This window comes from Panthera onca, chromosome A1 (assembly GCF_046562875.1).
Source record: "Panthera onca isolate mPanOnc1 chromosome A1, mPanOnc1 haplotype 2, whole genome shotgun sequence".
NCBI lineage: Eukaryota > Metazoa > Chordata > Mammalia > Carnivora > Felidae > Panthera > Panthera onca.
In genome coordinates, this window is record NC_138339.1 from 120,402,012 (window position 1) to 120,416,740 (window position 14,729).

At 45.2% G+C, this 14,729-nt stretch overlaps 1 protein-coding gene across 6 annotated transcripts in view; it reads right to left on the bottom strand.

Moving 5' to 3' along the window:
• Nucleotides 1–2,198: 2,198 nt before the first annotated feature.
• ARHGAP26 (Rho GTPase activating protein 26) overlaps nucleotides 2,199–14,729 on the bottom strand; it is a 423,991-nt gene continuing 411,460 nt past the window's right edge. For all 6 annotated transcript variants that reach the window (XM_060635852.3, XM_060635853.3, XM_060635856.3 and 3 more), the window contains one exon: nucleotides 2,199–8,113. In XM_060635852.3, coding sequence (XP_060491835.1) covers nucleotides 8,025–8,113 — 89 coding nt within the window. In that variant the 3' untranslated portion in view covers nucleotides 2,199–8,024. The remainder of the gene's footprint in view (nucleotides 8,114–14,729) is intronic.

Genomic DNA, 14,729 nt, shown 5'->3' on the forward strand with positions numbered 1-14,729 from the left:
GATGAAAAGTGAGTTGCTTATAGGCAGAAAGTACTACGAAGGAGCAAAATGGTGTGAGAGGAGAAAAGGTAGGAACCGACAGGCTACCCTTTATTGTCATGACTGCATTGCATCTAATAAAGGTGAGGCAAGCTTCTTCACTGAGAAAGGTTCAGAGAAGGCAGAAAAAGTTCATTTAAAAAACATCTTTCTGCTAACTTAGGAAAACAGTTTCAAAGAGGAGATAGAGGCACAGCGTCAGAAAAACAAATTTTTAGTATTAGGGTCGGCACAAGACTTGGAAGGTAAAATATGATTTTGTACCTAAAGCCCCAAATGAATTCAAGTCTTGACTAATTTGCCGATTGGCCTTGTGAAGGCTTATTACCTACCTGGGTTTTAGCAAACAGAGGCTGGGGCCAGCCTCACGGGGTCAATTACGGGAGATGGGATGCATAGTGTGACAGGTTTGCTAAGCGCGGTGGGATAGAGAGGGACGTGGTTTTGATCATTTCTAATTAGAGACTTCCTGCTTTGGCCTCCACCGCCTGCTGCTGCCTGGGGGTGCAGGGTGGGGGTGGGGGGTCACTGTGAAGGATGTAGCCCCTCCCAGCACACGGATATTTGAGCCCTCCCAATGCAGGAGCCTCACTCACTTACTAAGCACTTACTCCACTGGCTAGAGAGAGGCTCCCTCGGCTGCCACACAGGCCCAACTGGTGATCCTGCATACCCCACCATCATTAGTTGCAGCTTAGCTTGGTGTTATTAAAAGCAGGGCAAGCCAGTGACACTGACACATTTGGGTAGGAGAGATGTGTGAAGACTGAAAGAATTGAGAAAAGAAGGAATTAAAGCCGGGATTTTATTCCTGACAAAGCAGACATGTTTGGGGTCTAAGCAAATCTTTCATTTACCTCATTTCAAGTGTCCATCAAGCCCTTTTGTGACCAAGGTGCTCTTACAACCAACCATGCAGCCAGAGCTAACAAGTGAAAAAAACACCAAACCAGCCACAAGGTGTGATGCAGTTTGTGCTCTGAGAATCAAAGTTAAAATAAAAACCTTTTGTGGGAAAGACGCGAAGGGTGAAGTGATTGCAAAGTCTGTTGGAGAGGCCAAGGACACAGGTAACACAGATACATACATCTCATGTTCCCGATGATGGCCATCAGACACACGTGTGCCACTCAGAAGGTCTCACCTGGGTGTCGTGTGACCTCACGCATGTAGGAGGCTTGAGATGCTTGGAGAATTTTCCAGGGCAGGTGTAAGCCCAGAGATGGCAGTGCTGCAAAGCTGTGCTGTCCTCAGGGGTAAGTCAGTGCCTTCTTAAGTAACAAATGAGCACAGTGTAAGGCGTCTCATGTGTGACCCACACATTCAAGAGGACACCCCCTCAAAACCAGGCACTAGGAGAGCTTCCCCCTGCCCTCTCCTTGTGAGCCCTCTGCTCTCCCCACAGAAGCTGGGAGCCAGTTGTAAAGCTGGGTCCCAGGCTGCAGTTCTGAATGTGTCTGGTAGGGACATGATGAATGAGAAGGCTCAGTAATAGGAGCTGGCCTGGGACATGTTACAAGTTCTAAACAAATGCTCTACAAGCCTGTGGGACACACCCAGCTGTGTGGTAGGACTGTCTGTGTGGTGGCTCTTGGATTAGCCCACATTGTGTTAATGAACTTCCACAAAAGAGGTGATTAGAAAATCAAATTCAGGAAGAATAAAAACAATTATGTCTTCCACAGGAGGCACAGTCGAACACATTAAGTGGAGGGGTACCTGGGTGGCTCAGTTGTTAAGCGTCCGGCTCTTGGTTTCGGCTCAGGTTGGTGAGTTCGAGCCCCGCGTCGGGCTCCGCACAGGCAGTGCAGAGCCGGCATGGGACTCCCTTTCTCTTCCTCTCTCTGCCCCTCCCTTGCTTGGGCTCTCTCTCTCAAAATAAATAAATAAAAATTAAAAAATGTTAAGTGGAAGATGACTTGTTGGGGCTTAATTTGCTTAACATGCTTAACAGTTCCTCCTCAAGTTCACTAGCATTAGACCTTTCCTAAAGGAAATAGAGCTCCCCAAAGCAGGTCAAAAATCAGCACTGTAGTTATTACCAGTAAACCGCAGGAGCTCAGATCTGGGACCTGTGAGCAGGTCTTCACACTCTTACTTGAAGAAACACGAAAATACGTATCAGGCCAAAACTTTATGAGAAACTCCAGAAACAAACGTGCCACCAAATGGAAAAGTCATTTAATTCAAAAATCATACTTCCACTCGTTTCATAAGGATTGTCACATAAACCAAGCAAATGAAAGAAAGCCAAGTTTCAGAGGCCACTCGACAGGAACCGTATTGTCTTTATAGATAGCCTTAGTGACGCAAAAGCACATTTTTCAAAAAGCCTCAACATGGCAAGACTATTATTACTAATAACAGGGAACAAGTTCTAGTCTAGTCACAAATTACTTTTTAATGACAGAATTGGATTTTACACAGCAGTCAATATTCAATACTGAACTGAAGTTTAAAACAGTGCATTATTTACGGTTTAAAAAAATTTAAAGTGCCACTTTTAAGTACTTTATTGATATTGTATCACACAGCACTTTGCAGTATACTCAAAGGTAGCCTAAATTATGAGTTAAACATGCAAACAGTTTCTTCTCCAAAATATGGACAAAATGTCTTTGAGAGTGCTTGTGAGCGCTAGCCTAGTATTAGCGACTACAGGTTTACGAGTTTGATCTGTTTTTCAACACGACTTTTAATAAGTGAATAAGGGATATAGCTGTGGATAGTAACCATTTGATAAATACGAAGTTTTAAAATGGCACTTAATTTACATCTTTTGTCATTTTTATAGTCAACAGCCTGCCGTTTCTCTAACTCCCAACTTCTAACTCTTAAAGGCTCCAAAGGCTCAGCAAATGCCAGCTTATGGAAGAGTCTGGATCTTTGCCTATGTAGATGTGTGCTTTACATACACAAACACATACTAATACGCAGATGCTTTAGAATCAACAGAGGAACCTCTTTTCACAGGTATAAGGTTGACCCTGGCATTCGGATACCCACGGTAGCTATCTGTAGGTGTCTGTCAGGACAACTTTGTAGAAAGGGATGTACAATGTCTTGACCTCTCCGGGACCGCTCCAGGTAAATTTGACATTTTGATTATCAATACTCTGGTTCTGACTACGCTCAAGAGAATTTTCATATACTACTAACTGCTCTTCTTATATGGGACTGAGACTGTGCCAAGCCTTTGCTCCCTACAGTATTCCACCTTCTTGAAAGATGTTTCCATCTTGTAGTGTCCTGGAAAACTTTTGCGAAACTATTAGCTGCAAACTTCCTCTGTGATGTATTTTTCCCTATTGAGAACTATATTTATTTCTTGTAAAAACAATCCTAAGATCTTCAACGTGGTTCACCTTTTACTTTGTGTCTGCTCCCGGCACTACTTTACATCCAATACCTTTTCACCCAAGAACACAAGTGCTTCCATCGGGAGACCACATGTGAGCAAGGGCTGGTGGCTCTGAAGGACATCTGGATTCTCTATATGGTCTCTCCCTGTGCTGTGAGAAGTTCTTCAGTTACACAAGGACCGTAGGCGGTGAAAGGAGAAAAAAGCTAATTATTACTTGTCGGAGTCTTGTCTCAGGCATGCCGTAGGATTGTGCAAGGTTCATTGCTCTGCTGGTGTCATTTTGATGCTACAATTACAGAGAAGTGGTTCAGCACTCAGCAGATCAGCGTGGCTGCCAAACGCATTTGCACACAAGATACATTTTTTAAACACCAGCAAAGGGTGTGTCAGAGGACACCCAGTTGACTTAAAAGACATGTGGGGCAGGGTTGTCTAGGTAACTGATTACCATCAAGTTTGCCAGAAAATGACAGATAACTCAGAACAGAATACCCAGGACATTCCTTTTTAAGTCAGGGAGCTATTTGGTTTCTTCAGTGGTGGCTACCTACTTGGGTAATACGGTTGCTCATCAAACATTCTGCACTGCAACATGCTGTGGGTACCATGGTGGCCACTGCTGTACCTGGGACTCCTGTGTCTGTAAAACTGTTGGTCCCAACTTGGTTTTGGCAACAGAAGCCAGAGAATGAAAGGTACCAGTAAATAGTCACGAATAAGGGATCAAATTACCTTTAGCCAATTATTTCTGTCTCCCTACCCTTCAACCATGGGTGATTTGGCAGTCTCTGTAGTCAAGACGGAACTTCTGGAGTGACTGGAGTTGCTGTTGTCAGGAGACCTAGGTCATAGAAGGATTTCCCTTTGAGCTACAGGAATGCACGTGCAACCCTGGAGTCCTGGAAATGCCTGAAATGATCTTGTCACTAGCATGGCTCTGTCCTGCTAACGCCAATCTGCCAATACTTGATGGCTTATTTTCTTTCTCTTTGCCTCTCCATCCAAAAGAGCACTCAGCAAAAGGAGATGAACTAGAATTACACTGAGTTTGTTTGGTCTGGCAGAGGTAAACACATAATGGCGGTAGAAATACTCAAAACATTAAGTGAAAAACTGGCTCCAATTATAGGGTATTAAAGAAGGCTGTGCTATGCAGGGTCCATCTCTATACACTGATTTTTGAAAACAGGAGAGAATATCATCAGTCTTGAGCAAGTCAAGAATTTACTTGCTTAGGGGCAGGGATTTGAAACTACTTCTTTCACAGCATGGCCTTCTGTAGCCATGGAATTCTTTGAGTACCCAAAGGAGGAGGGACAGACTGCTCATATGCCCAAGAAAAGATTCAGGCTCTGGATGCCTCATCCCAGGGCCTTACAAAAGAAACACAAGGTTCCGCGGAGAGCTCGGGGATCTTGGTCCATAGTCCTCCACTCCGGTACCTAGTTCATTCTTCTCATCTGCCCTCAAGTTCCCTATTCAGCAGAATTAGGGGCCGGGGGGGGGGGGGGGCAGGGACGATAGAGAAGGTAAAATCTATTTTTGGTCTTCCAATTCCTTCCCTATTTGTTGGCTCACATTCTGAAAGGTTTCTCCAGTTCTGTAGCAAATGGGGAGGAGGTGAGCCTGGCTGGGGAAAGGAAGGAGAGCAGCCATCTGTCACATGCCCAGCATGGCTACAGGGAAGCTGGGAAGGGGTCTACCGAAAAATGCAGGTTGGCAACAGCTCCATTTCCCTCCAGCTTCAGATCAGGGCCAATTGAGGAGGGAGGGACAAGCTTCAGAGCAGTCGAGCTGGGGCCAAGTGTCGACAGTGATGCTTTAGCGAGGAGCTCCTCAAATCAGGGCCTGGGCCTTCTGCTCCCCTAGGTTAGCTCTAGTTAAGGTTCCAGTGTGGCAGGTGACAATTCGAAACGACAAATGTGTTAACAACAATATTTTGAGCTCTTTCTATTTAGGACGCACAGTGGCACAGAGTAGGCTTGCCCCCTCAGGCCCCACTGAACAGACCCTTGAGCTGTCCAAGGTCTGCAGGGAATATGTGGAGCCGGTTTGTGTATTCTCTTTCTTCTTGGGTTTGCAGTGAGAGCTTTCCCGAGTCCTCTCTTGGTCTTATCCAGTCTCAGTGCTTATTCCCTGATTCAGTGGTAGTGTTTTGCTTGCTGCTGGATGAGGTCCTGCACCACCGCTGTGTAAATCCTTGAGCTGATGAACGGAATCACCATATCTAAAATTTCAAACCATCTCTAAAGCTGTCACGGCAACCTCTATCCCTCTGTAGAGTTTTTCTCTTATTTTGGGGTTACAGGAAATGTGAGATGAACAGGAAGGGAAGTATTTAGGGGAAGGGAAAGCAGCAGTGTACTGAGGACCAAAGATCCTAAGAAGCCAGTTTTTCCTAGAACTTAAGACACACACAACATTTACAAAATAGCTCGGCCTCATGTATACAGCCTTAAAGATGTTCCGAGGAGTTAGATATAAGCAACATGCAACTATCCCAACACCTTCTGTCCTGACACCTTGGGGTACCAAGAAATACACCTGAGAAGAAACATGGAAAACAAAATCTAACTCCTAGCCCCACCTATGTGAATCCTGAGCTGCTTCATACTACCCAGCAAGAGTTCTTTGAAACATTCATTGCCTGAAAATGCTCTTTCTCTCTCCAAATTCAAAGCCCAAGAAAAGCTCAAAAACACATTTGCATAAAGAAGACTGAACACCATCAGTGAGTCATGCCCACCAACCAGAGCCAGCAGAGAGTGTATAGAAATGTTTTCTCCTTTCTCAAGGCCAGAGAGGGGATGACCTTGCCCCCAGTTGCTCCCTCATACACACACCTCTTCAACAACCAGAGCTTAAACGTGTGGAGCGACAGCGACTAGCTTCAAGAATATCAAATATAAAACTTTGCCATATAATATTTCAAATCACTCTATTTACAAGTTTATCTTTAAAAAAAAAAGTAAAAGATACAGTAATTCAACACAATTCAAGTTTTTCTCTTCTTCTTTAAGCTTCCCTAAACAGGAATTCCAGAAGCGGGGAACACTCTGGAACAATGCTGCCATTCCGAGGGGCTCCTGGGGAGCCTGACGGTCCATCAATTTGGAGTCTGTCTGCCCAGAGTCACTCTTGCAAGGACATTCGAATGCAGAAGACACTGAGAATTCTGTTCTTTGAAGGCCAAGTGAATGTGAAATGTCCAGGCCCAACTTCCCCACCCCAGGTAATCTTCCAGAAGACCCGGCCCCTTCTGGACCAGGAAACTCTCTTTCTCAGAAGGTACCCATTCCATCTTTCCATGCCTCCTGAATCACAATGGCTTATACTATTAGTCTTGTGCCTCAAAAGCCTGAGAAACAATTCCCTTTTTCTGAGTGGCAGTGAACACATATGTCCTTTAAAACTACAGGCCACAGGGCTAGCCCTGAAATCACCCCTGAAAGCCACCAGGGCACCAGTGCTCAGCAGCGCAGGGTACTGCCACAGGGCTGGTCAGTGAGGGACTACAGGCATGCGAGGGCAGGGGAAGGGACGGGAACGGGAGACCATGATGGAACAAGTCAAAGGGAGGATGTCACCTGTGGAGAAGCAGTATACTGCCCCCTATAAAGCATGGAAGAACAGAAATATTAAACCTGTATGTAATTTAATCTCAAGAGGTTACTAGAGTTTGCTCCAAATATATCCTGATGCTGCTGAAATTCATCAGAAAGGGAAGAGTTCCCAGCTGCCATTCTGTCTGCCCCGAGCAGACCACTCTAATTCCTTGCCCTTCTGCTTCAGGTTGTTGGAAAACCATTCAAAAAATGACCATAAAGCAGGGAGAAAAAAAAAAATATCATGCAAAAAGTGTGTTATTTTTTTGGTTTGGTTTCAGAGTAGGTTGGGTTGCCATGGTTACGAGGTGATGGCAGCCCTCAGTGGCAGAGAAGTTCCTAGCTTGGGAGGGGGAACGTGGGGTGTGTGTGTTCCCCTTGCAAGAGGGGACTGAGCTGAATTCTGCCGATGCTTGGCCGAGGCTGCCTGGAGATGGTGAGAGATTGCATTTTACGTAAACAGTGCCATAACCCCTCTCCCTCCTGCATGCAAACAGACAGACCCAGCTGCCTGTAGCACTGTGGGCCTCAAGTATTTGGAGGTGGGGTAAAGAGAGTGTCTACTGTAAACAGAAGCAACGGGCCCAGCCTGGGTCTCAGCCAATGCCCAGCCCTGCCAGACTTAAGCTACACTGCATGCTCTTGAGGACTACTTACATCTTTCTTACTTCCTTTCTCAGAAGGTTGGGGGTTTGGATGACTGCTGAAACAAATGAATCCTCCCTATTTAGGACGCTAAAGGAGAGGAATGGCTTTGCCAGCCGTTCTCTTGGTTATCAGAATCAAATGGTCTCCACTGCTGATTTCCTTCTGTTCCTTGCAGTATCACCGCATGCCAGCTGCCATGGTCATGGGGATGGGTGCTCCAGAGTTCACAGAAACATTTGCGTTGACAGGTAGTAACGGAGTCAGTCACCCTGAATTTCTCAGTGGCAAAGAGAAACGGCCTCCAACACTGCAATCAGCGGTTGTCATGGATACCATGGAAAGCTCAGCAGGTCTGCTGGGGCCCACGGTTAAAAGAACTCCACGTAGTTCTCAGGGATGAGGCCAGTCTTTCCGTTCAGAGTCCCTTCCAACCAGCCAGGCTCCTGAGATGGATGAACTGTACAGGAAGAGGGGAGAGAGACAGCGAGAAAACGTTACAGATAGGGGAGGTGGTGGACGTGTGAGAGAACAAATGAGTGCAGTCGCCTGTTATGTTACATGTTTCCAGGACTTGTTTAGACCAGGGGTTCTTAACTTCTTGTGGGACATAAGCGTTCTGATAAAGGTCATTTTGAAAGTTCTCTATAATAAAAAAAAAGGGAAATAGACACAGCCATTCAAAATTTTGCATACAATTTGTGGAGTTTCCTAGACTTTCTGAAGTTGCTGGCTTAAACTATTAAGAGGTGACAGATTTTTCCTTTTGAGGTTAGAAGTCGGTTATGGTGTTCCATCCATAAATTTATCTAACCATCCATCCATCTATCCATCCATCCATGTACCCATCTATCTACCCAGTAATGCCTATGTGCCAAGTGGAGTACCCATGGAGGAATGCTAAGAACTAGTTTTTAAAGGTATCTAGTATGCATTTCACTAACCTAATTATGCATTTTACTTTCCCTTAAATCCTTACCCTCTGATTCTAATCTTCCTACAAATCTCCCCACCTTTCTTTGGGCAATCTATAGCCTTTGAATAGCCCCCTCTCTGTTCCGCCCATACCCTTTCTTATTTTTCTTTCCTGTTCTCTAGAATTTTCCTCCCTCCTACATACAAGACTCAAGTCTGTCTTCTTCCTCTTTCTCTTGTAACTTTCAAAATTTCTGTCTCTTTGATTTTTCGATATCCAAGAAATCTACCCCATTTCTGTGCTATCACAATCCATCTTCATGGAGACTACTGTGATACTGTAAAGATTACATAAAATCCAATTGAGGCTGCAAAGTCCAATAGCAGGAAGAAAGAGAGAAGGAATCATGGGACCTGGAGATGGCAGGGGCACAGTGTTCATGCTTGTGAACTGGCAAAATACAAATCACTCTTAATGGGAAAGGCAGTGCATTTGCTCTTAATGTATTAGGAAAACTCCAATTTTCTGAGATTGTTCGTAAAGAATGAATTTTCCCCTATTCCCTTCCTAGGCTAATTAAGTGACTTCCTGAGCTTGTTTTAGAAAAGCATTTCCGCCCCCATTGCTACTACATAACTTTAGTTTCAGTTTGTAGGGAAAGAAGCAAGAACAGAAACCAAAGGAAGCAATGGGCAAGCAGCGAAAGAACACACAGTGAGGCTTCAGGAAGGTCAGTGTCAAGGTAATCTTGAATGCTTCTTCAGGAAAAGACAAGGTCAAACATCTATCAGTTGGCCTCCAAAATGCTTACATAATTTCCTATCAGTAGGCTTCAGGAATAAACCAAAAATACTAAGGGTATTTTGGATTCATGACATCCACACAGAGGAGTCTGGAAGAGAAGAGCATGGGAGAATACAACACAACTTAAAAGCAACCTGGTCTCTCCAACGATGAAGCTCTCTCAACTTATCCTGAAGATACTAGCACCCAAACACCACTGCCTTCTGCCCAGCCATCCGGCTGACAATGTTAATTAAGATCACTTGAATTTTTTTGTACCTATAAAGTGATTATAATAAAACTCCAGTGCCAGGAGTCAATATGGAGAAAGCACTCAGCAGAGAGCCAGAATTTGTCAATAGGGGATCCTGTATCATTTGGATGAGTCAACAAGGCTCTCTCCTGGTAAAATCTTGGTGAGCGCCTGATCTCAATACCCACTGAAGCTTTGGAAAACCTCAAATGTTCAAAAGCAAAACAAACAAACAAACTCACTCCCCAAAATAAAAGACCTAGAAAGAACAACCAAACAACCAACCAACCAAATACAACAAAAACAAAATTAAGACTCCTCCCAGTTTACAGCAAAGCTCCTAGTTGAATGGTTATTCCACTGGATACATTGAGTCTCTCTCTTTCAGACATTCTCCCTTCCTGGCCAGCTGTTCAAATGCAGCTCAGGTGCTGAGGTGCTAACAACTAAAAACATTAAAAATGGGATTTGCAGAGTAAGGGATGAATGAGAGAGGACAAAGGAGGCCCCTCCAAGCCGAAGAACAAGAGTTAGGACAGGGGACAGTGAAGCCTTCTGGTCAGTCTGCTGACTCACTGGGGGCTTCGAGCTGGGCTTATTAAGGCCTGGCACCAAACCATGTGCATCCAAATCACCTGCACGGTTATTAAAACTGGGCCGCGTGGCACACCTGTTAAAAGAGAATCCCTAGGAGTGAGGCCCAGGGATATGTACTTTATTTTATTTTTAAAGTAGGCTTCATGCCCAATGCAGGGCTCCAACTCACGACCCTGAGATCAAGACCTGAGCTGAGATCAAGAGTCGAACACTTAACTGACTGAGGCACTCAGGTGCTCCCAGGGATCTGTTATTTTTACCTTAATCACAGAAAGGTAAGGGTTATGACTTTTCTGTGCCCAAATGCCTCTGGAATGAGGGTGGTCATAAGAAAGTGCAAATTCTCACCTATGGATGGAGGAGGGGAAGCAACATCAGATGCCCTTTGCCCTGCTGTTGTCTTCTGTCTCCCCTCCTCCCACTTCTCGACTCTGCTGAAGCCCTACCTCCTTCAGAAACACCAGCACGGAATCCAGTCTACCTGCTCCCTCTTTTCTCCAAACTCCTGGAATGCTCATAGCACATTCCACACGTTATTCACGGGTCCTGTTAACGCTGTTCAAATGTGTTATGCATTGCTTCCTTTACTAGTTTTTTAGGATGTTTTAGTCTGTGCCGTATCACTCAATATTCTTCAATGACTCCCCTCTGACTGTCAATTATGATAGAAGCTAACACCTAGAAATAGTGACTGGGAAGCAGCCATGGGCTGCTGAGGTTTGGATATACGTCAATTTCTTTGATCTTAAAGATCCTAGCTTGTATCTTGGTATCCATATTTTACAAATGAGAAAATTAAGGCTCAGAAAGGTAAATTAATTTGTGCAGTATCACAATGGTATGACTAGAATTTGAACGCAGTTTCTTTGACTCCAGAGACCAAGCCCGTTATGCTTCTAATTCAACCAGAGAATGTGGTCTTTGGGGATAAGAATGATACGTATACACATACACATACATATGTACATCCCAAGTGGTGGGTCTTTTGCTAAGGGCTTTGCCTGCCTCATCTCCTTTCACCTTCAGAATGACTGTGGACTCAGTTCTGCTATTATCTTCATTTTACTGATAAGAAACTGAGGCTCAGAGACGTTGAGCATTTTGCCCCTAAATACACAGCTGGCAGATGATGGAGATCGATGTGAATCCGGGATATCTGACCCCAGACTCTGTGGTCTAACCACTACTGCTTTTGCCTAGCCCAAAGCTTTGGATATTAACAGTGTTCGTATGCACTTACTGAGCTCAACTGAGCCCATGCCCAACTTTCTGAACTATACCAGTGTCCAATGTGCCACATAAACACACGAACCACTGCAGTGAGCTGCCTCGGCAGCTCTCCAGCCCAGCAAGCAAATAATACAAGCAGCTCCTGACGTGGATGTGCTTCCTGCCAAGCATTTTCAGCTTCATCCATCTATGCTCCATACACCCCTGTATACACAACTCATGCTCTCTCCTTTCCTTTTCTCACTGTGGAAAAGGAACAAGCATGTGACTAAGGTCTCTAGTGGCTGGCTGTCCCTAAGGGAAGAAGCACTGGCTGGAAGAGGCACAGATCCCTGTGTAGGTGAATATATTTACTCATGTAACATGTGTTTATTAAGCATCTACCCTGTGCCAGACACTAAGCTAGGACCTTGCACACGGTACAAAGCAAGCAGAAAAGATTCTGCGCTCGGAAAGGGGCAACGTATCAGTAAATAAGCACATAATTTTAGGTAGTGATGAAGGAGGAGAAAGAGACTGGGATAGGGATGTGGGTATGGGAAGGAGCTCAAAAAGCTAAAACCTAAATGATCTAAAGGAGCTAGCCAGGCAGTGGGTAATGCAAGTACAAAGGCCCTAAGGTCGGGAAAAGCCTGCTATGATTTCAGAACAGTGGTCTGTAACCTTTTCTCAAAGAACCAGTCTGTAAATGTGTGTCTCTACTCAATTCTGCAATTGTAGCACCATGGCTAACATGTAGACAAAAAGGCATGGGTAGCTATGTTCCAACAAAACTTTATTTACAAAAACAGGCAGTGGGCTGGATTTGAGTAGCAGGTCATAGTTTGCTAACCCTAGCAGAGAACATAGGGAAAGTGTGCGAGGCTGCAGCATATCAAGTGAGGAAGGGAAGGGCCAGGGGGCAGGAACAAGACCGTGGAGACGCCGATCAGCAATTCTCGGAGGACCAGGAGGCCACTGGGATAGGTGAAGGAGAATAACATGATGCGATTTTCAAACATTGCTCTGGCTGCTGCGTAGGGAAGGGTTATGGGGGCAAGAGTGGACATGACAAGTCTGTGTTGGCAGCTGGTGGAAACAGCTGGGTGAGAGATGGAGGTGGCTTGGGCTTGTGTTTGGATTTGGCAGTAGGCACGCCTGGGGGGTCCAAAAGACTCCACTGAGGACCCTCCCCCACAACCCCACTGGTAGAGCAACCCATGATCCCCTGGGAGGATGCTCTCTGTCTCTGAAGGAAACCTGGGGCAGCCCAGAGTGGGTCTTGCACTCATGCCAGATCCCATATCTTGGCAATGAATGGATCCAGCCCATCTCAAATCTTGATCAAATTGTCCCAAGAACCCAATTTTAGTGAATGCTGTGTGCATTTTCCAGGTATCGCTAATCACACTGCCATAAAATGACTAATGTTCTTGGGAACATGAGTTATTTCTCTTTCTCTTTCGTTACTAACTAAGGCGCTCTTGGTGAAATATGCTATTTCCTAGTAGGCTGGCAAGGGCTGACAGTGGAGTTATTTCCGAGTAATGCACATCCATTCCCCACTGCACAAAGTCCCAAAGCCGACTGAACAGCACAGCTCACATTTGCAGCACAGGCTCCTGGAATCCAAAGGCTTGGAGATTAATCATTATGAAACAACAGACTTTCCCCTCAGGGTGCCCCTCCTTCTTCTTCCTCCTCATCCCTTCTTCTTGATGCTGAGAAAGACAACACACACACAACTCCCTAAGCCTGTCATTAGGAAACTTCCTTCCAATTGGTCTGATGATTCAATCTGACAGCTACAGAACATCCAACTTAAATGGCTCTTACCTGAAGTCTCCACCAAGAAACTAGCAGGAGACAGAACAAGGGAAGTGATCTTTGCCTAAAGTGCTAACCGTTTTTTCTCCCCTAATGCCCAATTTCCCAGGTAAAGGGAGGGGGATAATGAGGTATATGTAGTGTTTTCTAAAAATCGGGCATGATAAATATCACCAGCCAAACCAATCTAAACAGAGGATTCACATGTTGTCAGATGGAGGCAGGTGGCAAGATGACACGGTACAATCCCTTCGTAAGAACACTCTGGCAGCTCCTGAAGCTATTAAACGGAGTTACTGTGTGATCTAGGGGGCCCCTCCCCCACCTAGGTCTATCAACAAGAGAACAGCAAACACAGGTCCTCACCAAGATCAGTACACAAATGTTTACAGCCGCATTACTCCTAACAGCCAAAGAGTAGAAACAATCGAAATGCTATCAACTGACAAATGGATAAATAAAACATGTTATACCACAGGAGGGAAGATTACTCAGCAGTAAAACGGAAGGAAGTCCTGATGCATGCTACATACGACAGGGATGAGCCTTGAAAATACTATGCTGAGTGAAAGCAGCCACTGACAAAAAGCCCACACGCTGTATAATCCGGTTTACATGAAATATCCAGAGCAGGCAAATAAATAATGACAGAAAGGAGATGAGGGGTTCCCTGGGCTGAAAGGGGCAGGACACGGCATATGTGGAGCATGACTGCTGAAGGGCACAGGGTTTCTTTTCGGGGCAATGAAGATACTCTGGAATTAGATGGTAGTGATGGCTGCACAACTCTGAATCTACTAAAAAACCATGGAATTGCACATTTTAAAGGGGTAAATTATATGGTATGTAGATATCTCAGTACAGTGGTTTGAAAAAAAAAAATACAAGGAGGCTGCACTCAAGAAAAAGAGTCACAAACAAGATGCACACACATACACATACCTTTTGAGAGTTTAAACCAACTCTGTCCCTGAGATCAGGGGTCCTCTCTGCAGTCACAGTGAATGGCTGATAGGAACAAGGCAGCCCCTTGCCCACAAGAGCAGTGAACTGGAGTTTAGAGGACAGACTTTAAATTCTGGATTCACCCGTAAATGTGGCAATCTCTCAAATCTTGCTCCTCTACAGGCAGAAGCCCCACCCCTGCTGACAGAGTAGGACACAGAAGCCTGTGCACGCGGCCTGCTCTGGTTTGTCTGTTGTGAGATCTGTGTCATGTGATGGCTGAGCTGTGACTCTACCTAGGGGCCTATTCGGGCCGGGCACACTTCTCAATGACATGGCTTTGGACAGCCTTCAGGGGACCAGCTTCACCTCAGGTCAGCCTGATTACTCCAGCTGCTGACAGGCAGTTGGTATATTTTGGTATGCAAGACACCCCAATGAAAGTTAATGGAGCAAAGGTTTAATTAAGGACAGTGCTTTTTGGGCTTGGGGAACCATAAAGGAGGACGTGGGCCCAGCAGGTCACATACAGTTAAGAGCTTGCCC